This window comes from Orbicella franksi, chromosome 2, assembly GCF_964199315.1.
Source record: "Orbicella franksi chromosome 2, jaOrbFran1.1, whole genome shotgun sequence".
NCBI lineage: Eukaryota > Metazoa > Cnidaria > Anthozoa > Scleractinia > Merulinidae > Orbicella > Orbicella franksi.
The window spans coordinates 23766471-23790722 of NC_138146.1; the positions used below are offsets into that span (position 1 = coordinate 23766471).

The following is a 24252-nucleotide window of genomic DNA, read 5'->3' on the forward strand; positions in this document are numbered from 1 at the left end:
GGAATATAACTTCTCTTTCGTTTTATGAAAGCGATATTTGTTTATGTATACATGTATATTTAATGTGTATATTTAATGTCAATGAAATCTTCTTAAAAGAAACAATAAAAACGTCCCTCATTGTCTCGCATTCACGTTTTGTATAACCCGAGGACGAACAAATCTACGTGTCAATTGCATCGAACAAGAATCGATAAAACCCGCCCACTTTGTTTTCTGAAAAGAGAAAACGACCTCTTTTCAAATGCATAAAACATCATGAGGCGTGTAAGACGAGCTACCATTCGCTGCTTGCAGCGACTGTCCACTTCTTATGTAAATAAAGGGGGTGGCTCAACTTGAATTGAACGATGCAAAGTTAGAATCGCCTTCTTTTTAAATGATACTGAAGTTCGTCACTACGACACGAACAATCTTAACCCGTTTGACAGCGTCCACGCGAATCCATAGAACACGCTTAGTCGACATTTACAGCTGTGAAATACGGCGGATTATTGCTCTTTCGCACTCAGGAAGTGTTTTGGTGGTTTTTCCAGAGCTGATAATCACACTACTTCCAAGCCGGTGATCACGTCCACCAAACAACAAGTTTGTTATTTTTATTTGTGATGATAGTTTTGCTAATTTTGAAATTATGTCTTCCGAGTAATGTCAACAAAGTTTTGAATCGAAATCAAACGGCTAGCGACATGAAGCCAGCAAACTCGAAATTCATGTTCGCCTTGATGATGATAGTGCAGTTGCCAAGATACGCGGTCTTGGTAGAGGAATAGCTTTTATTCTTTTGCTGCTGTCATATAGTGTACTTGCTGTTGAAAAAAAAATTATAATATGTACGTGGCGTTTACAACCACCTTGTAACTATGTGATCATGAATTCAGTTTTCAGCCCAAGTTTACATGCAGCGAAATGGACTCTTGACAGTCGCTTGGCGAGTTATAGCAGCGAGATTTCACAAAAAAGTAAATTGGTTGTATTAACTGTGATAACAGCTCCCTTTGACTGTGAACCACATTTAAAATAATATTCATAGGTAAACTGTAGTTTAATACGAAAGAGAACAGCAGTGCGACTTGTGTACAAACTATGACTGCGTTTATAGAAACAACAATTTGGCAACGAATATTATTTGTAATAGCAATATTTCCAGCCGCTCCCGAAGTTTTTATCAGATGTCGAAAAGATTTTTTTATTGTTTGTAGCCGGAAAATTTTATTTTTTTAAAGGCATTAAAATCAAAATACAGTACTGCCGTATCTATACAACAGGAAGCTAAAGCTACATAAAGGACACTTGCCAAAAGAAAAAAAAGAATTATTCTCAATTTCAGTTTTAGAATTAATCAAAACACTGACGGTTACAATGTCAATCAAGCACGAGTTTACTTGAAAACTCGTTTCTTATTGGTCGTTGGCAGCATAAAGCCAGCCTTCTTCACAAAGATGAATGATTAGGGATTATCCGCATACATTGAAAGAAACTGCTTGTGAAATGAATTCATTTCTTTTGACTTGAAATAAGTGTACCATTCATTATCTTAATAAATATTTTTTTCTTTTCTTCTAGTTTACCCGGGAAAAAATGTATTGTTTATGTGTTTGGAACAAACAAATTTAGCGTAAATTGGAAATTAGCTAAGCAGCTTTTTAGGCAGAAAGCAAGAAAGTCTCGATACGTTAGGATATTCTCGGTGAGTGAATATTGCAAGATTCTGCAGATGTTTTTGGTGTGAAACTTTGTTTGTATTACTTAAACAATTAGCTAAAGAATTTCAGAAGCAAAGTCCTGGAAGAATTTTTCTTTTCATCTTATTTTATTCTCAGGTGTGCTTGCTTTTATAACGTGTATACACTTTCTCGAAATATCTACGGAAGTACTCCGAAAATGGCGTATGATTGTGCTTCTTGATGCGAAGTCCAAATTTACGCTGGCGGTGAAAATTCTCCATAATTTCAGTCAGGATGAGAGTGAAGATCAGACTGCATATTCTTCCAGGGTTGTTTTTCAATTACCGCTATGAACAGCTGACTTCTTTGTTTGCTTTTAGAACCACTGCTAAAAGAACAATAACTTTATTCTGCCAGTGTTTTTACAGTTATCGCACGAAAATATAGAATGTTGTGGCGCTCGGCCTCAAATGTCAACTGGACAAGACTTAGAAGGTTATACCTTGGTTTTTTGATCGTATGTTATTGTTAAGCTCACTAACTGTATGAGATCTATTTTTCTTAACCAGAAAAAAAAAAAAAACTGCTGGTTGCTATATTAGATTACGTCGAGAGTGCCCCCTTAAACCAGCAAGGCCCGCTTTGAGACCCTGTGTTTACTCATGTAAGTGACCTGAGAAAATCCTCCAATGTGAAATCTCGAGTTTAGCTGTAGTTTCAAACGAGCAGTTGCCGCAAAATATCATTAATTTGGTTACAGGCTCGTGCATTTCGGAATTGATTTTTCGCTTGGTCATTTAATCGCACAAATTTAACAGTTGCGAATAAGGATTTCTAGCAGGGGATATTTTTCTTCGGTAGCTGGAAAACATAAAATGCGCGTATGAATCTCTCCACTGGGTACGCATAATAACTTCCACGTCATAAAGAAGCCTTCTATATCAATCATATTTTGTTAATCAAAAACGACTAATACATTTTTACATTTAGGAACCCGGCAGCTTAAAAGCTATCGTTTATTCTACGCGTGCAGAAAATTTTACCTCATTGGGAAAAAAAAGAAACGAATTTAAAGGAAAATTTCAGCTGCTTTCCTTAGCTAAATTGATGACATGTATGCATGAAAATTTTATGCCCTGCCTGACAACCTAATCTATTTTTGAATTAATTAACATTAAAGATAAATTTTCAAATTTACTTTGTTTGTAGGTAGGTCAGTGAATTTTCTTGTGGATGGAGCTTGAATACATAGACTTGGAAACTACTGGAATTACCAGTACAGGTAAGCGAACGAAACTTCAACTGAATCACTTAAAAAATGACCAGTTTGTTTCCCGCCACAAGAAACCGAATGACAATTTAAATATTCGACTTATTTGCGAGTCCGGGTATAGAAATAATCTTTATTGACTTGTCGCGAACCTCGGGGAGTGCTAGTCAATAGACTTAGGGCAGTGGAGGGGATTCTCTAGGAAATCGGTTCACTTTTACTTATTCGAAAAAAAAAAAATCAAAGTGAATACGGTTAAATGCCGTGCGTGGTATTTTAGTCACAACCAATTATTCAACGTTCGACAGAAGCAAAGTTTGTCGCTAAATGAAATTCGTCGCAATTAACTTTCACCTGATATTGTATGTTTTGTGTGCACTATTTTGCTTTTCGCGTCAAAAGGCTAAATCCTTCGCAACGTTTGTCCATCGAGTTCGCTTGTCTTTTGCAGGCGTGCTATAAGTCTTTTTCATGGCCCTGAAGAAGATTCTGAATAGTAGTAAAAGACAAAAGAGATGACGAAGGGCTACGCGATTTGCAAGCCATTAGAATTCAAGAACACCGCCGAAAGTTTGAGTTTGTCTTTCTTGTTAGCGGGAAATTAGATTTGCTCAGTTGACGACTTGCTTGTTACCAAACTCACGCCAGACTAACTGGTAAGTGAGGCAGAATATTAGTTGTAAACCTCGCGAGCAGGGCGGGCCAGTCGACTATCTCGGTGGTCTTTATATACTGTCTAGAAGATTTTTAAGACAATCAACGAATGTTCTGTTAGTCACTCAGTTTGTGAAATGAGTATTCGTACATGTTCCGCTGGTTTGTATTGAATCACATGAATGGAACTGCGACGGTGATGACCAAGCCATTGTCTGACCGTTGAGCAAAAAGCTGTGTTGTATGTATAATCAGTTGTGTTGAATGCACCTACACCTCTAATAAATGATACAGCATCACAAGTCGCAGTCTTTTTTAAATATTTAAATTTTTATGGGGCTCAGATTTGAATTCCGTTGATGACTCAGCGATAATACTAGGTCTTGCCGGCTGGATATTCTCAGAGATTTTATTCACGATCTGTTTTCCTCTTGGTGTCGACTGAAGGCGAAATTTTTGTTACAATAACGTTACTGTTTTGTTTTTTTCTGATGGATATATACTCTTTTGACTTATAAATTAAACATCGAGGTTCTCTACAGTTATAAACCCACAGACCGTGCTCCTGACATTATGTATCCACTGATCACATTGAATTAAGCTTTCTACACCTTATTTTGTATTAATGTCTTCATGAAAATGACATCTATTGCTTCACAGTCTTCGATCGAAATTTTCCCATTTGTAACCGTCATTTTTTTTCCTGATCGTCGTTTTAGTCAAGTCTATCGACTTTTGCAAGGGCCTTCCGCAATTGCGTCAACGGGAAACCTTTGATCGGGAAAGTCACTATTTCTATCCCAAAGAACATGTGTGATTAGTTTCATCCTCGCACGCTGAAACTGAATTGCTTTATGATGACGTTTTTCAGTTCGACGTTGCCACTCATGCTGTAAACAGTTTTTTTTTTTGGTTTTAGATCTCGCCGCCTCTTTACTACTCCAGAAAAAAGTTCATATGTTACAAAATCGTTTCCTAGCCTTGCAGGAAACAATTTCATCTGTAGCCTCATGAACAATTTATAAAAACATCGAGATTTTTCTTCACTCCACTGTTTTGACGGAGCTCTCGTCTGCACTTTTTTTTTTACACTGAACCCTCTTTGAAACAGAGCGTAAAGGATCAGTTACCACATTCGACCGACGGACTTGAAACCGCTTCTTTAAATTTTTGTAGACTGGTCGATAAATTCCATATGGACCCTTGCGCACCCAGAAATAACCGCCTAGGAGGAAAGCCTACTTGAGAGAGGAATGAATTGCCCTAATGCGAACAGGAAGATGTTTAATAAAAGCAAACTTTTCAGTTGAATTAGCTTCCATTATTTAAAAAGGTGAATGCCGGTGCAGCCTTAAAAAACTCATCTAACTGTCATAGATGTACTTTCTGATCACTGTTCGATAAATGTGGCTTTTGAAACAGGTCTTAGCTCTCGAGATGATCTGTCCAAAACACCAAAAGGGCGGGAATCGAAGGTAATTCCTAACGAGTGCACAACATAGACATGGTCATGCATTCTTTGCATGACTGGAGCATGATCAGCGCATTTTCAGAGCATGTCTGAACGGTAGTCCAATTTTATTAAGACTGATCATTGTTTGAAATCCGTTCACAGTGTACTTTATCCAGTCTTGACTATGTCTCTGTTGGTTTCTATCTTAATAAACTTGCTCTGATATTTCCTTAGTTTAGGAGGTGATTTAAATTTATGGCAAAAAGTGACTCAATATATCGTAGCATGCTTCCTTACAAAAAATTGAAACGGTTTAAAAATTCTTCTGACTTTTGGGACAAAGTTCACTTGTACAGTTTAAAACCACAGCCGAGAAATACACCAGTTGTGAAGGTTTTGTATGTTTATCAGTTGCGTTCTCGCCGCAGGATTAAAACACTTGCTTTCAGATTTCGACTAGAGATCCCAAATTAAGAAGAGTAGCAAATTAAAGGAAAACAACATCAGCGAATTGGAATGAGATCAAAAACTGCCGATGTTAGCTTTTCAGTTTGTTTTTCTCATCGTGAATCATTGCACGACCGTACATGAGTTTTGACACTCATCGGCACCTTATGTACCGCACCCTCTTGTTATGAGTAAAAAAGGTGTCTTTCACTACATATAGAGCATTTTATACCTCTTTAACCTAAGTATCTCGTAGAAAGAACCACGGTTGTAATTCTACTGTGTGTAAAGGACCTCTGGAACGCGGTCACGTAGAATCAGATTGTATTGCTTGTTTGAAGTATTTTTACGTACGTGCACGTAACATCCTGTCTTGTGGGATGGCGCTGAAAAGGCGTGAAAGATTCCATTCCCACGATGTTTCAAAACACTTGCGTTGCGTGATCATGTCTATATTTATATAAACAATGTTGATTTCCATCAGTTCTTTCGGTGCGTGAGTCATGATGAGATCGAGTTTTTCTTTGCTTCAATTCATCACTAGATTATATTTTGTTTGATCGTGGTGGAACTAAAAGGGGAATATAAAAACGGGTTAGTTTTCATTTTCAAGACTGTTTCATGTTTGAAATTCAGAAATTGTGTATCAGTTGACGAAACCTGTTAAAATGATCATTGTAAAACATTACAAATCTTGCGTGTGATGTACTTTACTGTCACGCAAATCAAGAAATCAAAATTCGCATCACGCGTGTGCCACCTTAGATTATAAGCCCCGGCGTATCTTTCGATTGGTTGTTCCGTTTTCAACCTTTGTTCGTCTCAATGGCCCCCTTGTTCACCATTGTTTACCAATCTGCATACATCTTGTCCAATAAGGACCACGTCACGTGTGGTCAATAAAAATAATGACAAAACAACGTCAACTTGTCACAACTTGTCCTATTTTTGCGATGCGCTTCTTAAAATTCACGCCAGCGGCAGCTCAGAATTCCAGGCAGTTTTACCGCCAGAGTCTTCGTTCACTTAAGCACGGAGCGAGTTGGTGCTTGTCGCTGCAATTTTCGCGGTGTTTTATAAGTGTTTTAGGTGATTTGACCGGAAATTCTAAAGCGCGGGTGATTTTGTGTTGGCGGGTGATTGACAATGCGGTACATTTCGGGACGCGTTTGATTGGTGGATAACTGACATCCAATCACTTGGATTGCATGTGTGTCGTTTACAATGAAACTTCGCTTTTTTGTCTGGGAAAGCCTGACCGGGCGAAGCTCTTCGGCGCTGTATATCGTACAAATTTAAGGTTTCAAGCGTAGATTTCGATAATTACTAGACAGTTTGCGATTCAGGAGAAAAAAAGATAATAACAGGAGGCTCTTTTGACGATAATGATGTGAGGGGAGAGGAATTCTTCTGCGAAATAGGAACTTCGCTTTCGAAAGGATTTTGCTCGAAAATTGGATTGAGACGTTTCACCTACAACGTGATGGTTGTTAAAGTAAGTTTTCCCCCTTCCTTTTTTATGTCTGATGATGTATAACTTATCACAGAATTAAGGTGAATAATTTATTGTGTAGAGGTAGTTTCGAAAGATTTTGGCGCTTTGAATTACAGGGAGTTAGACCCAGTGGTATATTGTTGCGGCGAAAGTCGAGTACGAACGCCGCTTAGCCCGGCCGGGCGGCGAAGCTTTGAACTCCAAACTTGCCTCCTTGTAGTTATTTTGTAAATTAACTCAAAACGTACTGATGGCGGGTTTTATTATAGCATTGCGAGAGGTTTCTGACCCGTGTATACCGTTAGTAAGACATATAAACATAGCGGTGTCTTGTATTTAAAGAAAAGAATCGAAGTTGGTAAACGTCCATTTAGCTCTTGTCCTCAACCGCTACAGAACAAATCCAAACCGCCGAATATTCCGACGTTTTGGACCTCGCTATTCTTTCCATCGACGCTATTCGTAGGATTTCGCGAGCTTATTGGTCGGGATTGGGTTTCAGTTGTGCCTTTAAGCCCGTGTAAGATGGCATACATAGGATTTCAATTTGCCTTTGTGTTAGGTCAGAAGATAGTTGTAAACAGTTCTCGCGGGGATCTATTTAGTCGAGAATTTTCAGCTTTACGTTGAAGTGCTGCACAAAATCTCCGAGTTCTGAGTTTTAAATTGACTTTTCAATATCCCTCTTTGCACGGGTGATTAGTTCTCTTTCATTACCGAAGCAGTCTTATTGAAGTTTAATATTGTGATCATAGATTCATGGTTTGCAATTTTCGCTATGATACACAGAATACATAGTAGTTCATATTATTAAAATAAACCATTGTGTGTCCTCTGTAGAAATGGATTGTAAAGAACCATAAATGTACCATTGAGAAGGTTGTAGCTAAATAATTTAAAGAATTTTGTGGTTTCTCGTTGGTTTATTCCACCGAAAATAGGCTGAATTTAATTTCTAGTTATGCCCAGGGATTTTACTGATCAACCGCTTCTTATGCAAATATCGAGACTTTCCTTTGCTCCAACGAGAAATTATTTTAGTATCGGCTTTTTCATGCTAATTTGCTGATCATGTTCAGCGACTCCATTGTGGGTCGACTTCTCGTTTGCCAAGCTGAAAAATTCAAAAACTACTGGTTTTGGAAAAAGAAAAACAGAGCGAAAACGAAGTTTTAGAATTGGGTTTGATTTGCATTACACGCTTACTTTTTCCGTGATTTGCATTTTCGCATAAGTGTTCCAGTCGCAATTGGTGAAGTATTTGTTTTATCTCGTATATAAGGTCATCAGAGTGCAGTTTCTCTCGTCTCTGTAGTTTGATCCGTTTTGCTGTACAGGTTTTAAATTTCTGGGAACTTGCTATTGTTTGTACTAAGCCGATCTCTCTCCCTTTGGATTAGACTTATTCTTCGATCGAAGATCAGTGTTTAGAACGTTGTGCCCGAGTTAAGAGAACAAGTGAGTGTGAAAGAAAAACAATACGTGGTTATTGTTGCTTGCAGGAATTGAATATTCGAACAGTCCCTACAAATTCTGAAAATGCTCGTCATAGCTAGCAAGTGGGTGAAATTCTAGAAGTCCCCGTGGTACGTATTACAGTGTAGCCGATCTAATCAAATTTGTCAGAAATAGAAACAGAAATACGAATTACGAATACTAGGAACTAAAATTTAAAGACCCCTAAATTCAGAGGCAATCTCAGGTAGTCTTATTCTCAGACAAAAAAAAAAAACAAAAAAAAAACCAAAAAAATAAAACACAAGGATGAAGTTTACATATTGTTTGTTAGGTGTAGAGGTGATTAGTGCAGTTCTACGTTTGTAAATTGTCAGTCACGTCATCAGAAAACAGGGAAGTCGTAGTTCTCGCACAACTGTGATATCAAGGATACTTTTGTACCAAATGCTTAGTAATCATGACTTGACAACTTGCTCATCTGATTTTAAGTAAACTTCACTGGTAATTCCTTAGTTTTGCTCAAGGCAAGCAGGCAAATTTAGTGCTGCAATAATACATATATTTTATCATGCTATGTGGTTCTGTATATGTTGTAGTGTGGTAATATTTCAACCTGGATATCATTTTCAAAGAAAGTCTTCGCACATGCTTTTAGTTGAGGGGATTTTCAAAATCCTATCTTTTTATCAGCTACATTGAGCAGAGCAGATGAAACATTCTTATTCAAATTAGGGTGTTGAAAGAAATTTATTTTTTTTTGTTTAATAAACTCATTTTCTGTTACCAGTTTTTTGGCGTTTTCTGTATATTTGATAATCCAATTACACTTCTTTCAAAAGGAATTGAAATTAGGAAGATTTCGTTTGGATGATGTTAGGCTATTTTTTCAGACAAAAACAAGTATGTATCTAGACTTTTACCAACTATTAAAGGTGGTTTGTATTTTGGGGTATATTCCGTCTTTTTGTGTTGTCTTTGTGAAGAAATGTGGAGTTTGGAATTTTTCCTGGCTGAAGACTGACTTAACGAGCTTTGATATTGTCATTCCTTACATGTTTTCAAGTTATCCTTTCTTAGAAAGAGTTAAAGTTCTTTCTGGTTAAAGCTTGATTTCAATGAACATTCCCCATGCCAAATACATAAAAAGAAAAATATATATTGGGTTCGTGCACGCAATTTGTGAAATTCTATGACATTAATGTTCAGTTAGTAGTGTTTTGTCTGAGCCCTGTTGGTAGACCTTATTGATTAATTAATTTCATTTTGTACAAAACTTGAAGGGTTGTTACAGTGAGTGTGCTTTTTCTGTTTTGTTCTTTATTTGTATCTTGATCTGATAACTGTGTATGTATTTTAGAAAAGACGTGCCTGGAGTTAGTCACTTTGTTGACTTTTTATAGAATAGTTGCTTGTGATCTTTGACCTTTGTATGAATCCAGTTGCATGAAAGAATTGTGGTTTAGAATTCAGTGATAACCTTTCACTTTTAGTCATTGTTTGAATTTGAATTATTTTCATAAGAAGGACATGTAATTCCTTTTATTTTATTTTAAAGGTCATAACAGTACAATCGTTGCCTCAGCCAGGTGCCCTGATAGTTATTATGTTTTTGCAGTATGATTGCAGCTGTGAATGTTTGTCATCTGATCAGTTAGTAATACTTGAACAACAGTAGAAGCTGTATATTTAAATGACAAATTGTTACTGGTACTTGGTGGTGTTGCCTAGTCTTGGTGGAGTTAAATTTAGTTCTTTGTGAGAAAAGCCTGTTTTGTAAGATCAGTGTGCTGAACCACACCATGAACTAAACATTTACCCATGGTAGAAAAAAGTACATATAGTGTTTCATGATACATATCCACTGTACATAGTCTCATAACATATTTTAACTTGGATTTAAATTTTACTATTGTAAATAGTTATAGGTTTTTTTTTTTTTAGGTATTTTCTTCTAATTTAACTCGTTTTTGTTATGTCCCCGTATTAGTAGGGGAGTTTTTCCCCAGCTAGTTGGTGGATGACATTCTTAATAAAGTTTCTATCTATCTATCTACATGTATTGGTAAATAGGCCACCCATGTTGAGCAAATAATATTAAAGTGCACTCAGTTATCTTGATGTATTTTAGTACTGTGCAACCAGATAGTTGTGAATTTCTCTTCCAGTTTTGTTTGTAATTTGGGAGGGGGGGGGGGGATTGAGGAGAGGGATGGTCTTAGTTTGATGTTTGTGCACTTCATCCTAACAGTGTAAAAAGAAGTTACTTATATATATATATTTTTTATCACAACTGTATTTAAGATCCTTCTTCACCACTACCTTTTCACTGTGATTGATATTTGCTGTGGTCCTTCAATAGTGTCATAAAATTAGCTCACTAAAGGCTGTGGCCTTTCAGAACTGAGTCTGTTGTTGTGCAAATAGTGCAACATACATATGCATGTACATTTGCATCTATACGTGTACGGTTGCTGAAAATGGTTCAATCTCGGTCAAAAACAAAATTAAATCTACAAGATGGTTTCATCTGGGTTGGTCCCAGTACCATGACTATCTACTTCTGATTTTCTCAAAGTATTATTTTTCCATTGTACAGCTTTATTTGTTGTTTTTAATTTTTCTTTAAAGTTATCTCTTAAGTTAAGCCTGATATTTTGTTCCCTTAATTTTCATGATGTCAGTTCATACTAATCATGGACATGAGTACATGTATATAAAACAGTTGGTTAGTAATTTAAACATTAAAGTAATTTGAAGGTCCCCATGATTCAAGTTTACAATGTACATACATGTATCTGTACACTGTACATCTAGGAGCCAAGTTGAATTTAATGGATGTAACCTCCTCTTGGAAGTCAGGGTTGATTTTCAGACTTTTTACGTATTATATGTGGAAAGAATTGGGTTGTGCTTGGTTATTAAGTCAACTTATAAATCATAAAGCACCTGTATATTTGCCCAGTCAGTCATTTCCCCAGCCCTCAGTTGTACAGCAGCTGGTTGTCATTGTGAGCCAATGAAAAACATCCATGTTTCTGTGGGCAACATAAACATGTCAGTGCTATATTGTTTTTATGCAAAATTGTTAAGCAAATGTCCAAACATTTTGTAGAGATTCAAATTTGAATTCAGAGAGTTTCCTTTGGAAATCAAGAAGACATACATGTAATCTGTACCCAAATGTGAAACAGAGATTGACTTGGTTTTATATGATCCTTTCTCACCAATGCTTTTGTACTTTTTTTTTGGCTAATAAAAAGCAGCAGTTATCTTGATCTTTTGAAGGTGGTAGCTTTTCTTAGATTGCTTCTAGTTAAGATCAGATATGAATAATAATCAGTTTGAGGAATCTAGTCAGAACCATTTGTTTTTGGTGTGAATGTTTAGTTTTTGCTGGCAGGTCTGTCAGTGATCAGAAGTTATGTGACATGCTAACTTTAATATTCATTTTACATTTGGCTTGAGCCTTGAATTAAGCCATGCATCATGGGGTTAAAAAGATCAGTTCTTTCAAGGATTTTAAGTGCAGTGTATATGTTAGTGCAATTTAAAGATGCTTTTAAATGCATTGCCTATTATAACTCTTTAGTTAATGTAATGTAATGTAAACACTTTATTTACAGAAGTAAAGTAAAGTAAAACCTATTAAGCCCGACTGGCTCATAGCTATTTGTACTTTACTCTGGTTTCTACTCCCCCTGGGTAGAATGTTAGTTCATTGCAGATTACTCTCCAGTATTTTGGACATCAGGCTGCCCCAATAATAAATATTCATTGCTGCCAATTTATACTGCTGGGGAAGAGAGGCACTGTGAGTCTTGCCTATGAACACAACACAGTGATGCCGCCCAGGGCTTAAACCCAGACTGCTCGATCTGCTGTCCAGTGCAGTAATCATTAGGCCATCATTCCTCTCGCAGTTTATTTACATGTACATTTACATGTACCCTTTGCACCTTGCTCCCATGGCATCAAAATCTTCTGCAATGACAAGGAATCTTTTTTTTTTTGCTGAGAAATAATTAAAAATTTCTGAAAGTTGATTTGAACACAAATTTATAATATAAATCTAGACATTCCACCCTGTGTATAACTTGTTTGGAACAATCAAGAAGCCTTATCGATAAAAGTCTTATTAATTTTGTTGAAGCTTACATGTATACATGGAATTGCTCGCTGCATGTGTAGCTCTTAAACTAGTCAGCTAAAGAGGTAAGGTGCAGTTTCTCAAATGAGATGCTGCATACATTTGCATAATGTAGACATGCATGTCCTCTGCTGCATCTAAGTCACACTGAGGAAAACCTGTGGCTTATTGAGTAACTTTTTAAAAAAATTCTTGTAATTTGTAAACTGAAAATAAAACTAAAGTTTATGATTAGAAACATAATTTGCATGTTGATAAAGATGGCATGTTTGCTACTACTACATTGTATGATCATAAACTGTAACAATTTGCACATCGAGTTATTGATCCTTTGGATGGTTTGAGCCTACCTATTGTTCAATACCAGTTGACTCCACCCTCCTGGTTTAAAAGGGCATGTTGACCCAGACTGGGGGGGAGGGGGGAGACTACATGGTGGTCTCATAGAACCAACCAGACAGTTGATTCTATGTGCTAAAGCAGGTTCTTTTTCATGCTTCTGTAAAGAATCAACAATGCCTTTGACTTGATTTTGTTTAATCTCTTTTACGCTCATTGGGTTGAAACCTTGTGAACTCAAGCAAACCTTTGCAAACATGGGATGTTTTTCAATGCCTCTTGGCAAATCTCATGACTTCCCATACGTTTTGACTTACACCCATGTAGTGATGAGTTGTTTGTGCCCAGCAGTGATAATAATTAGGCACTTGTTTATTTTGAAGTGCTGGCTTGGGTTTTGTTCACAGGTGGTTTCCCTGTTCATTGTACCTGTGTTGGTTTGACATGTACTTATTTTCACTAATCAGATTGAAAGAACCTGAATTTGCAAACAAGGACACAGGCTTCTGGTTATTAAATGTTAATGGCATGTCTAGAACTCAGTGCAATACTTAAAGCCGATGTGCGGTGAAAATAAATACCAGCAATAACATCTAAACCTCTGCTCTCTCTAGAGTGATATGCCCACAGGAGTAATCTCTGGATAAACTGTAAAAAAATTCTGGCATATGGATTAGGTAGTATGGTAAACCTTGTCAGAAACCAAAATTTAAACTGTTAAATAATTAATCATTGAAACTCTAAATATAAAATTTTTAAACCTAACCAAGTGTTCTCATTACTCTGTTAGCTCTATCCCAAAGTTCATAACACAGTGGTGTTTTAACACGTTTTGGTTACACTGAAGACTCGTGGCTCTGTGGTAATTTTGGAAACTCTTTCTACAATATGGGGGATTTCCCTCTGAATGGTTTGGGCGACTTCACTGGCAAGGCCATGACTGACTTGGATGATGGGCTTTTTTATGGAACAGCAACAGCCCAGAGTCAACCGCTGGATAATCAGCACCTCACCCAGAACAGTAATAGACCTTTTCTTTTGACATTTTAATCTTGATCAGTTTCAGCTTTTTAATATTAACTTTGAGGGTTTTGAATGCTACTATAGTAAACATGACTGTAGTCAAGAGCTGCATTTAAACTTGTTAACCTAAATACATTCAAGTGAAAGTCAATATGTTGCTTTGTTTGTGTAAAAACATGCTGTCAAAAAAGTGCAATTATTTTGAAATTAACCTGAGTTTTTTTGCACGTAGACATGTGCTCTAAATGGGAGTTAAGTTGTATAGGTATTTGTCAATTTAATTTCAATTAGTAAAACTGCAAAAGAAGCTTGAGTAGAAATGAATGCAAAGCTAGTTTAGTGGGTGAGATGACCTGCGTTAACAGTTTACTGACACCAGTTGACTTAACATGTACTTGTATCTTATAGACGAACTGATAATCATAAACATGACATTAAACACAGTAAATGGAGTTTTCATAATTGTGAAAGCAGTGGAGAGAAAGAGTATTAAAAGGTTCTAACCATCTTCATGCATAATAGTAAAAAAATATTGTATTTCATACCTGTACTATCATCAACCTTAAAATCCTGATGTAACTGGGTGTATTTAAATTTTGCTAAGTTGCCAAATGCTATGTTGCATTTGCATATGTACAAAGTAGAATGTTTCCTGTAGTTCACTTTCTGCACACAAATACAACTGTCTGCTAACTGGAACTAAAACAGTGGTGTTCTTAGCGGCTTTTGTTTTTGGTTATGGTTTTCAAGAGGATTGATATGCTTGACAAGGTCGCACCATAGGAGGAAAATGTGTGGAGTGCAAGCCAAGAGAGCCTTTGTTTGAATGAAATAGGCAGCCCAGAGGGAAACAGCTTTCTTCAAGGGTCAGAACATTTTTGTTTTAGTGTGAACCGGGTTCTGTAGGGTATATAGCACCTTTATTGTTCTTAATTAATTCATCATTTCACTGGAGATACATGTGGGTGTCTACTTGTGTTCCCTAGAAGACAAGTGTTGAATGGGGATAAAAGACAATAGGTTTGCTTGTGGCTTTTGAATAATTTAGCTCCAGCATTGAAACAGTGGAAACAAAGACCATGTGTTATTTTCTGTGGTTAGCCTTTTATTTTGACTCTGTTGAAATGGGAGATTAAGGCTTGATTTTCAAAGTTACAAAGTTACACTTCAAACAGGTACACATTAGGGGTAATATGAACACCTAGTAATTATTTGGCTTAGTTTATTTTGGCATAAGATCATTTCGCTTTGAAAATTTCAGCTTTATCTCAACAAGTTTGGTTGGTTTTGTATGCATAATATTTCATGGATTGTGAACTCTTCAAATTTCATGCAAATTTGCACTTTGTGTTGAGGTTGATTTGGTGAGGCCTGCAAGCTAATTTGTATAGTAAATTCATGTGGTACATACGAGATTTACCTCTGATTGATTCTTGAGTGGATTTCACATCAACAAGGCGTCTTAGGTGGTGTTAAATGAGGTGAAGCTGGCTTTGAATTTACCAATAGAAGTGAATCAAATGCAAAGTAGTGTGTTGATAAATAATTCCAATCGGCTTTCATGCTGCTTGTGGACTTAAGCTAGGAAGATTTTGGAGCAGTGGCTAGTGATACATGTGCACATTCCTTACACTGTTAGTAGCAGTTCAAATAAGTAATTTTCAGCTTTAAATTGTTTTCTTGTTAAATTAAAATGATCATACACTTAAGATAGGTGTTTAATTGCACTGGACAATGAGGCTCTTTTGTGAGTGGAGTTTATCCAAGTAATTATGTTGCCACGAGAGGGAAAGTGTTGTTTATGGGAGAAAAGAATTACGTCTTACTAAATAGTTGTATATGCGGCTTTCTATAAATCTATTAGGCAGCTGTATGGTACATTGTTCACTTTCATGGGCTCTAAATTTATTTCAAATGTAGACATCTGCTTGCATAAGTTTAAAATTGCTTCTTGTAAAATAGTTGTAAATGCTGCTTTCTATAGATCTATTAGGCAGCTGTATAGTGCATTGTTCATTTTCGTGGGCCCTAAATTTAAGTTCACATCTAGACATCTGCTCCTCACAAGTTAGCCGCAATGTATTGTGTCTGTTATTTTGTTTTGTAAATGAAGAAAAATTTGGCTTGTAAGTTGCTTTTATTCTCAAGGTTAAACTCAAGCTTTATAAATTTGTTGAGTGAGCAGAATTTTGTAGAAAATTGTTTTTTAATTTAACTGATCCTTTCTCAGCATGTTACATTGAAAATGTATTTGAAACTGTTTGGACAAGTTCTTTCAAATTCAAGTACTTTCAAATTTTGACAGCAATGACCCTTGTTATTTTCAGGTTTAGCAGCCTTTTTCTGTTGCTATTTTACTACTTTTGAGCAGCTGAAACACCTTATTTTGGCCAACCCAATACTAAAGAATAAAAATATGTGAAATGTATAAATTGTTCAAAATGGTCATTCCTGTTGCTAAGAGTAGATACTGTACATATACATGTACAACAACACTGTGATGCACGGCCTTTGAGACAAGGGTCATTGCAGACATATTCCTAGATGATTCTGGTGCAGCTTGTTGTATTTGTTATTTCTATTGTTTACCATGTAATTCAGGAAGTTACATTCAGGGGTCATTACTTTTGGAAGGTTGTTACTTTTAGAAGCTTGCTACTTTCTGGATCATAGCTACATAGTAGAACCTTGTCTGAGAGCCATCTTGTTTGTAAGCCAGCACATTGCAGTCTGTTACATTCGGCCTGATCAAGAGCCTGGGCAGTCATTTTTCTTTAGCCACAAAGCTCTCACTTTTGATAGCCAATGGTGGATGAAGTAATGAGGTTCTACGGAATGACCAGAAATGGGCAAGACTGTTCTTAAACATGTTTTGATTGGTGGTGCAATGAGCCACATGGATGTACAAAGAAAAGCATACTGTAGCAGCAGTCATTTTCTCTCTCTGTGCAGTAGAATTTTTTTTTTTCATGATGTTTTACAACTAGTGTGGTCAATTGACAGTCGACTTTCTCTAGAAGGCAGGGAATAAATTTCACAATAAAGAAGACATTTGGTTTCATAGTATAGGAGCTACAGACCAAAGTTGAATTAGTACATGTTCAAGTCTAAAACATTTGATAATAATTGATCTTTGTAGGTGCTGGAATGAGCCTGAGTATGGAGCGGCATATTCAACAAACCAATGAAAGACTGCAATGCATAAAACAGCACCTCTCCTCACCACAAGGGTTCCAGACATCGGCAAGGGAACTTCTGGAATGGTGTGGGGATGTACGTGCCTTTCAGCGAGCATTTGAGAGCAACTTGATGGGATGCCTCACAGTATGTGTTGCTTTATAACTCCCTTGATATTTTGAAATTCTGATGCAGTTTACTTGACCTTATGACATGCAGGGCTTGATGACAGCCTGTGCAGATTTGCCAGTGTAATGTGGTTTATTGTCTTTTAGGTTGTGAGTCAAGTTGCAGCAAATCCTGGTTATGATTTGGATTTAGGTATGTGTGATATTTTTGTTATTACTGTAAGTGCTTAAGCTAAATTGTTTCATGAAAATCTGGGAAATCGGACTTCTAGGTAAAAATTGTTTGGCTCGTAAAACTTGACCTATTGCTAGCCATTATTCCAGTGTGTGTACTTGAAAGTCTGTTTCTAGGCTTGTCGTTGATGACATTATTCTCAAGTGATCAAAATATGAATTCACCTTACAATATCAGTACACTGTCAAGTGGACAAGTGATGAGAATTAAAAAAGATCATCATTAGGTAGTATACATTGCAGTCTTGGAAGTGTTGGGCCCAAATTTCTTCGAGTTGATGGTAACCTGTAAGGAGAATTGATTTGAAATTTTTCCTACTTGTAGGGAAATATATACTTTTGGTAAGGAGCTATTTTTTTGAGGTCTATTATAATTATGTTTTAATTTTTGGTTTTAAATCACTTAGGCTACAGACTTCTAGCAGTTTGTGCTGCACATAGAGACAAGTTCTCAACAAAGTCAGCAAGTGAGTAACTTGACCATTTGTTAGTTAACAAATTTATCTCATTTTTTTCATGGTGTACACTCTTTTAGTATAAGTCTAGTAGCATTCTATCACGAATGTTGTTTCCTGATACGCTATGCTACTCACTATCTATTCTGTGGTAGATAGTAAGTAGCATAACAGTGTGTGCTTGTTAACAAAATGATGGCTGCTTCTTTGCATTTTTGAGGTGCCTGTGAAGAGGATTTGGATAAAGTTTTGAACAACTAGTAGATTTATACTAAAACTCAATTTCTATGCTCTCAATTTCTATGCGTGATAAAATCTCGAGCTCATAATCCAATTGTTAATAGACCAGTGAAATGTAAAATGTTACAAAATGGCATTACCAAGTAGCGATTAATTGTAACAGAGATTTCTGATCCAGGTTGCATTGATTTAATTTCAAATTGGCATGATTTTAGTGTTTCAAATGTCTAGGATCATGGGCCAGATGTATGGAGACAGATGCAGTGACATCAATATTAATCACTGTGTTTGATTTGACTAGTGAAACAAGCTACTTTCCCTGTTTATGAGCTTAATGAATGTGGATTAATTCTTTTTTTTTTTTTTTTTACACGAGCAAACTTGGCTATTTATTAGTGAAATCAGCCTATGGTAACTGTTTCTAGATGCCTACACAAACCGTAATGGAAGCCCTAACCCTACTAAATGGCACTGGACCATTCTCCAATACTAACCTTGACCCTAACCTCAAGACCTTGGCAAAATCAACATTGTACTGTTTCTTAAATGAAAATCTCTGATGTTACTGATTCTCTTGAAATCAACATTTAATTGTTTCTTAAGTGAAATCAAAATCTTTAAGGTTGTGCATTGGCATGCAATCAACATTTTGCTTTTTCTTTAAGTAAGTGAAATCAGCATATTGAGGTTGACTGTTGATGTGAATCAGCATTTTGGCAAAATGATTAGTGCTTCCAAAATGTGAAGTGAAACAAACTTCTTTGCTTTTAATATAAAGTGGAACAGGAACTTGTTTTGAGGTTTTTTTTTCTGGCAAATCAGAGCAAGAGGTGGTTATGCCTTCAGTCTGTCAATTAAACCTCTCAATCAGTCATGACCAGTGCATCACAAGTGTGTGGGCAACACGGGCCAGTGAATTTACAAAGTTCAAAAGTCTGGGTCACATCATAAATTATTGTATAAAGCATGCATAGTTTGGCATTACAATACTTACAGTGTATGTTAGCTTGTAAATGGCATTGTGCAAAATAGTTATAATCTTTCTGATTGTTTAACATGCCCTACTACATGTATATGTTAATATAATGTTCTTGTATTTTGTTTTTTTTTCTCTGTGTAGTATCATTAAGGTACTAAGCCATTAAAAGCATAATAATTATGTTGAGTGCATCAACACAAAGTGCTAACAAATGCAGTCATGCAAGTGTCTCGAGTGACAGGAAAACGACCTCGTCTAATACATAGAGTATCAACAGTCCTGATCATTTCAATAACATGTACTCTATGAACTGATTTTGTTCTTTGTTGAGTTTGAATGAATCAAAGTGCATGTTGGTGACAGGAAAAAACTATTCAAATGAACACTTAATTAACCAGAAATGACATTATTTATATTTGCCCTGTAAAAGTTCTTAACCTAATATTGACATATAATATTGGTTCTGTGCTATTCACAGCTATGTTAGGCGTGTGGTGTGAAGATCTTGGCAGACTTCTGCTCCTACGACACCAAAAGCAAAGAAATGTTGATACGCAGAAGGCAACAGGCTATCCCACAGGGCCGGCGAACAAGCTCACACAGATGAATCAGTTGAACCAGATGAATCAATTAAATCAGCTTGCCAACAAGTATGTCACCTAGTTATAGCATTTTTTTCAAATTGTTTTCTGCAACTTTTGTTGCGTTAGATTGATCATGCATTAATTTATAACTGCATTCTTTGCCTTCTCAGTGCTTTACTCCCTTTTCTCCTTCATACTTGCTACTAGCATGAATTGTAGGAACAATCTTGGGGTTGCTCTCAAATTGTTTTGTTTTCCTTGTGAAATGGACACAGTCAAATCACCATAAACCACATAGTTAAGGTTACCTTCTAGGTAACTACCATAACACATGCTAAGAGTTCTCTTACATCAGAGGGGCTTGTGAAAAATATTCTGCTTCATTATGCATGTAACATGGTTCCCAAAAATAAGAATTTGCAGACACAGATAGAATTAAACATAGGTTTACTAATTCGGAGAAATGCTTCCTGTGGTTTTATTGTGTTAGGCTAAAGAAATTTCATTTATTACACAGTTTAATGAACATACATGATTATGTTAGTGTAGACAACAACCTTAGAGATTAGTGCCATTGATTCATTGGATCATAATTATATAACTACAGTCACAAAATCCCTCCTAAGACAACGGTTTATTATAAATCATTGCGCTCATTTCAGGTCGATACTGTGCATTGTTTTGGAGATAAAATGCTTTGAAATTTGTGACCACCAAGTTTTGCCTGTGTGGCTTAAATGTCACACATTTTCACTCTTTTTTAAACTTTCAGATATAATAAATATTTATTAGTGATATCTAGAGAGTTCTGAAGTGAATAATAATGATATTGATAGTAAAATCCATGCTACTTGTTTTCAACCTTTTCTTTCTGTTAGCATGGTTATGAAGAACATTGTTTTTAAATTATGTACATATATACCTAAAGTTTGGAAAAATTTTATCTAAATCCTTATCCTGTAATCATAAATTCCTTACATATGTTGTCCATGCAAAGCAGCAAATTTTTTTTTATATTGTTTGAGACTTTCAATTGAAGTATTGGATGAATTGCAGTGATTTTGTATAATGATGTTGTGCAAGTAAATTAGTTTAGCACCCTATTTCCTTTTGAACTCTCATCATTATGAATTGCATTGTAAAAACATATCTTGCAGTTTCCTTACGTGTACATCTTTGTTCTTAGTAGAAAGTTGAAAGATTGAAGCATTTCATTGTAGGTTTTGAGTGAGTTATGTCAGATTTTCTGTCATATTGATCGTCGGTGACTTCCAGACTTAGCCGATGCATTATTTTGCAGTGATGCATCAACCGTCATGTGGCCACAGACTACACAGGGTCATGGTCAACAGCAGCCTTCCTTGTCTGTTGTGACGACAGTGTGGGGTGTCACATCATCTATGACAAATGGAACAGCCAACATGACGCATGACCCAACTAATCCAGGCATTCCAACAACAAACACTGTCAACTCTGTGGGACATCCATATCTTTCAACCTCTGCAAATCCTAAACAATATGCACAATCAGGTAAAGATTGAAGTCATCTTTCTGGTACATCTTTATAACAGTACACATTGCAAAGGCCATGTAGTTAGGAAAAATGTTCACATTACTGTCTTAAAGTAGCTGTGAGGTGTTATGCTATATTTAAAGTATAATTTGCATGTATGTTCCTCATTGAATTTGGAATAAACATGGACTCAATTTAATATTTGCACTCACTTCCCACTTGCAATTTTGGCCAGGTTTTGGCAAATAATTTGCTCCATGCTTTTGAATTGAAAGAAGCTTTGATAATAACATTATATCATTATGCATCAACAGGGCAGTGGGTTTCCTTAAGCAATCTCAAATTTCAAACAAGCAAGCATCATAAAGTATACGTTTGTTAATTTAAGGGAAAAAACAGCACTCTTAAGTTTAACAAACATGTTTTGTTAGATACTTCTGCCATCTTCAGTCTGAATTGAACATAGTGTGTGGTAGAATATAAATAGTGAAAAATGACATATTCTTGATTGTTTACATTCTTCAGGTGGGTATCCAGCAAGACCAGGAAGCAGGTTACCTCAAGAAACAACACCCACCGCAGCACAAAACTACATGCAGAGGCAGAACAGTTACCCTGCGACTGCGAACACACCCAGTGTGCCTCCAGGAAGTAACCATTATTACTCCCAGCAAAACTCTGTTCCACCCAATGCATCCCCCTTTCCACAACCCACGGCTAATCCAGCAGCAGCTGCAGCAGCGGCTGCAGTTGCAGCAGCAGCAGCTACAGCAACAGCAACTGCTACAGCAACTGCCACAGCTGCCCTTCAGGATCAGCAACAAATGGGTAAGTGCTATCTTAATGTGTAATTTCCTCTTGGTGAACCTATTATTTGAAGCTATTGCTTCATGGATGTGTGATGATTACATAAGCATTTGACTACATTGCCCTTATTTTAAAAGGCAACTTACTGGTGTAAATGAATTCAAAAGGTTGGATCAAGCTGGCAGAATGTCTTTGTATACATGTAGTTCAATTTTGGTTTTTCATGATTTCGTTTTGCAGGAGAGTATGGATTCCCTCCAGGACAAAACCAGTATCCTCCCAATCAAGCTGGTCACCCGCAACATCCACCACCACCTTACCAGCGTAGCAACAGCTTTCCTCAATATCCACAGCCATTTTCACAACAACAGCAGCAGCAACAACAACAACCTGGAACCCAACAGGGAATGCAAAAACCTAACTCAAACATGAGCAGGGCACAATATTTGCAGGAGTTTATGTTAAGAAAACAGCAACAGCAGCAACAACAGCAAATGCAGCAGCAGCAACAACAGCAAATGCAGCAGCATTATAAGCAACAATATCCTGGGCAGTATGGGGTAAGGTGGTTTGTTGACTGCTTGATAATAGTAGGAATACTGTTAGTATCGATTTGATTTAGTACCCTTCTTCCAATAAGCACCCCCTTTTTCTAATGAGTGCTTCTGTAATCGCCCCCATATCAAAAGTAATATTCAATACAGTAAAATCTAAAAACATTCTCTGGCTAAAAGTATATAAAAACCCAGGCATTTGACTTTAGACAGTCATTAGCCTGGGTTTTTATATACTTTTAGCTAGAGAACATTTTTAGATTTTACCAGAATTCATCTTAGCTGCGGCCCTTCTAAAATACATCGACATTCATTTTAAAACAGACTGATACTGGCAAATGAAATATAAAGTCTACTTTCTCATCTGAAGGCAATACTGAAAATGTGCTTGCTTTCAAGTGCTTGTATTTTGGCTTCAAATAATCAAATGATTTTTAGAAAGGTTCTTACAGGAACTAAGACAAAACTTTGAAAAAATTTGATTGACAGTCCATCATGAAAGTATGAAAAAATTAGCGTGTAATGTATTGAACCAAATGGTGAAAATTGATTCTTTGCACTATCTTGACCAGGCTTGGTTTGTTAATACAATGAGATTGTCCTTGAACTCAGCATTGGTGTTGGTCATTCTCATTTCTCAAGTTTACAACTTGTCATTTGTAGACAAAAAGAAAGGTTGAACTTAGTTTGACCAATGTGTTTCTGCAATGATTTGGGAAGAAAGGAGTGGTTTAATGTTAAAATCAGTCCTCTTTTTGTTGGGAAGCGGCATATACAAAACTTACAATATACAGTGGAACGCCTCGCTAATTTATGGCTCACTTCTCCCTTTCTTTTCTCTTTTTGCTCTAGCAACAGGGTGGCTATCAAATGCCTTCCTACCCAGCACAGAGTGGCTACCAACAGCAGCCGACACCACCCCCTCCTTACACGCCTAGCATGAGTCCCATGTCACAAATTAACCAACAGATGGGTCACATGATGCAGGGAAACTCAGTCAACCAAACAATGGGACAGTTGAACCAGCCAATGGGAGCACAGATGGGCCAAATTCCACCCATGGGGCCAGTAAACCAGATGTCCCAAGTCAGCCCCATGGGCCAAGTGCCTCAAGTAGCACAGACTCCGCAGGTCCCACCAATGGGCCAGGTGCCCCAACCAGGGATGTATGGTTCTCATATGCCACAACAAGGACCACGCCCCATGGCAAGACGGCGCAAAAGTACGCTTCAGTACCAAAACTCTTCAATGGCAAATGCTTTATCTCCACCAGTCACACCAGGAGCTATACCTAGCCCCTACATGAGTATTAGTGACGCCAGCGGTAATCCTTCAAACTGTTATGACATTAAACCTCAGATTGTTCCTAACACTTCTCCGCCACAGGGTTACGAGGACATCAAGCCTCCAAGGCTAAATAGTAAGTAGGTAGTAGTAAATAGGGAGGCTTGGTGGTGACCACTGTTTGGTACGTTGTAGGCTTCTTAGAGATTGATTTGTTTTATAGTAGGGCCTTAGGGCTCAGTGCATGGGTCACCCTATGTTGAAACAGAAATGCCCTCAAGCATGGGCTGAAAGCTTACAAAATGACATGAAATCATTAAATGATTCCAGACCGCAAAATATAA

At 36.8% G+C, this 24252-nt stretch overlaps 1 protein-coding gene across 8 annotated transcripts in view; it reads left to right on the forward strand.

Moving 5' to 3' along the window:
• The window catches only part of LOC145478785 (zinc finger MIZ domain-containing protein 1-like), a 42448-nt gene that overhangs the window by 9406 nt on the left and 8790 nt on the right, over window positions 1-24252 (forward strand). For 2 of the 8 annotated variants that reach the window (XM_081456938.1, XM_081456941.1), the window contains exons 2-10: window positions 2877-2949; window positions 17093-17277; window positions 17406-17451; window positions 17900-17959; window positions 19645-19816; window positions 21051-21280; window positions 21789-22091; window positions 22311-22630; window positions 23477-24044. In XM_081456938.1, the coding sequence (XP_081313064.1) occupies window positions 2901-2949; window positions 17093-17277; window positions 17406-17451; window positions 17900-17959; window positions 19645-19816; window positions 21051-21280; window positions 21789-22091; window positions 22311-22630; window positions 23477-24044 (1933 nt within the window). In that variant the 5' untranslated portion in view covers window positions 2877-2900. Of the gene's footprint in view, window positions 1-346; window positions 589-1489; window positions 2163-2876; window positions 2950-2985; window positions 6987-13720; window positions 13952-17092; window positions 17278-17405; window positions 17452-17899; window positions 17960-19644; window positions 19817-21050; window positions 21281-21788; window positions 22092-22310; window positions 22631-23476; window positions 24045-24252 lie in introns of those variants that run through there. The other 6 variants (XM_081456940.1, XM_081456939.1, XM_081456936.1 and 3 more) reach the window with 6 other exon arrangements.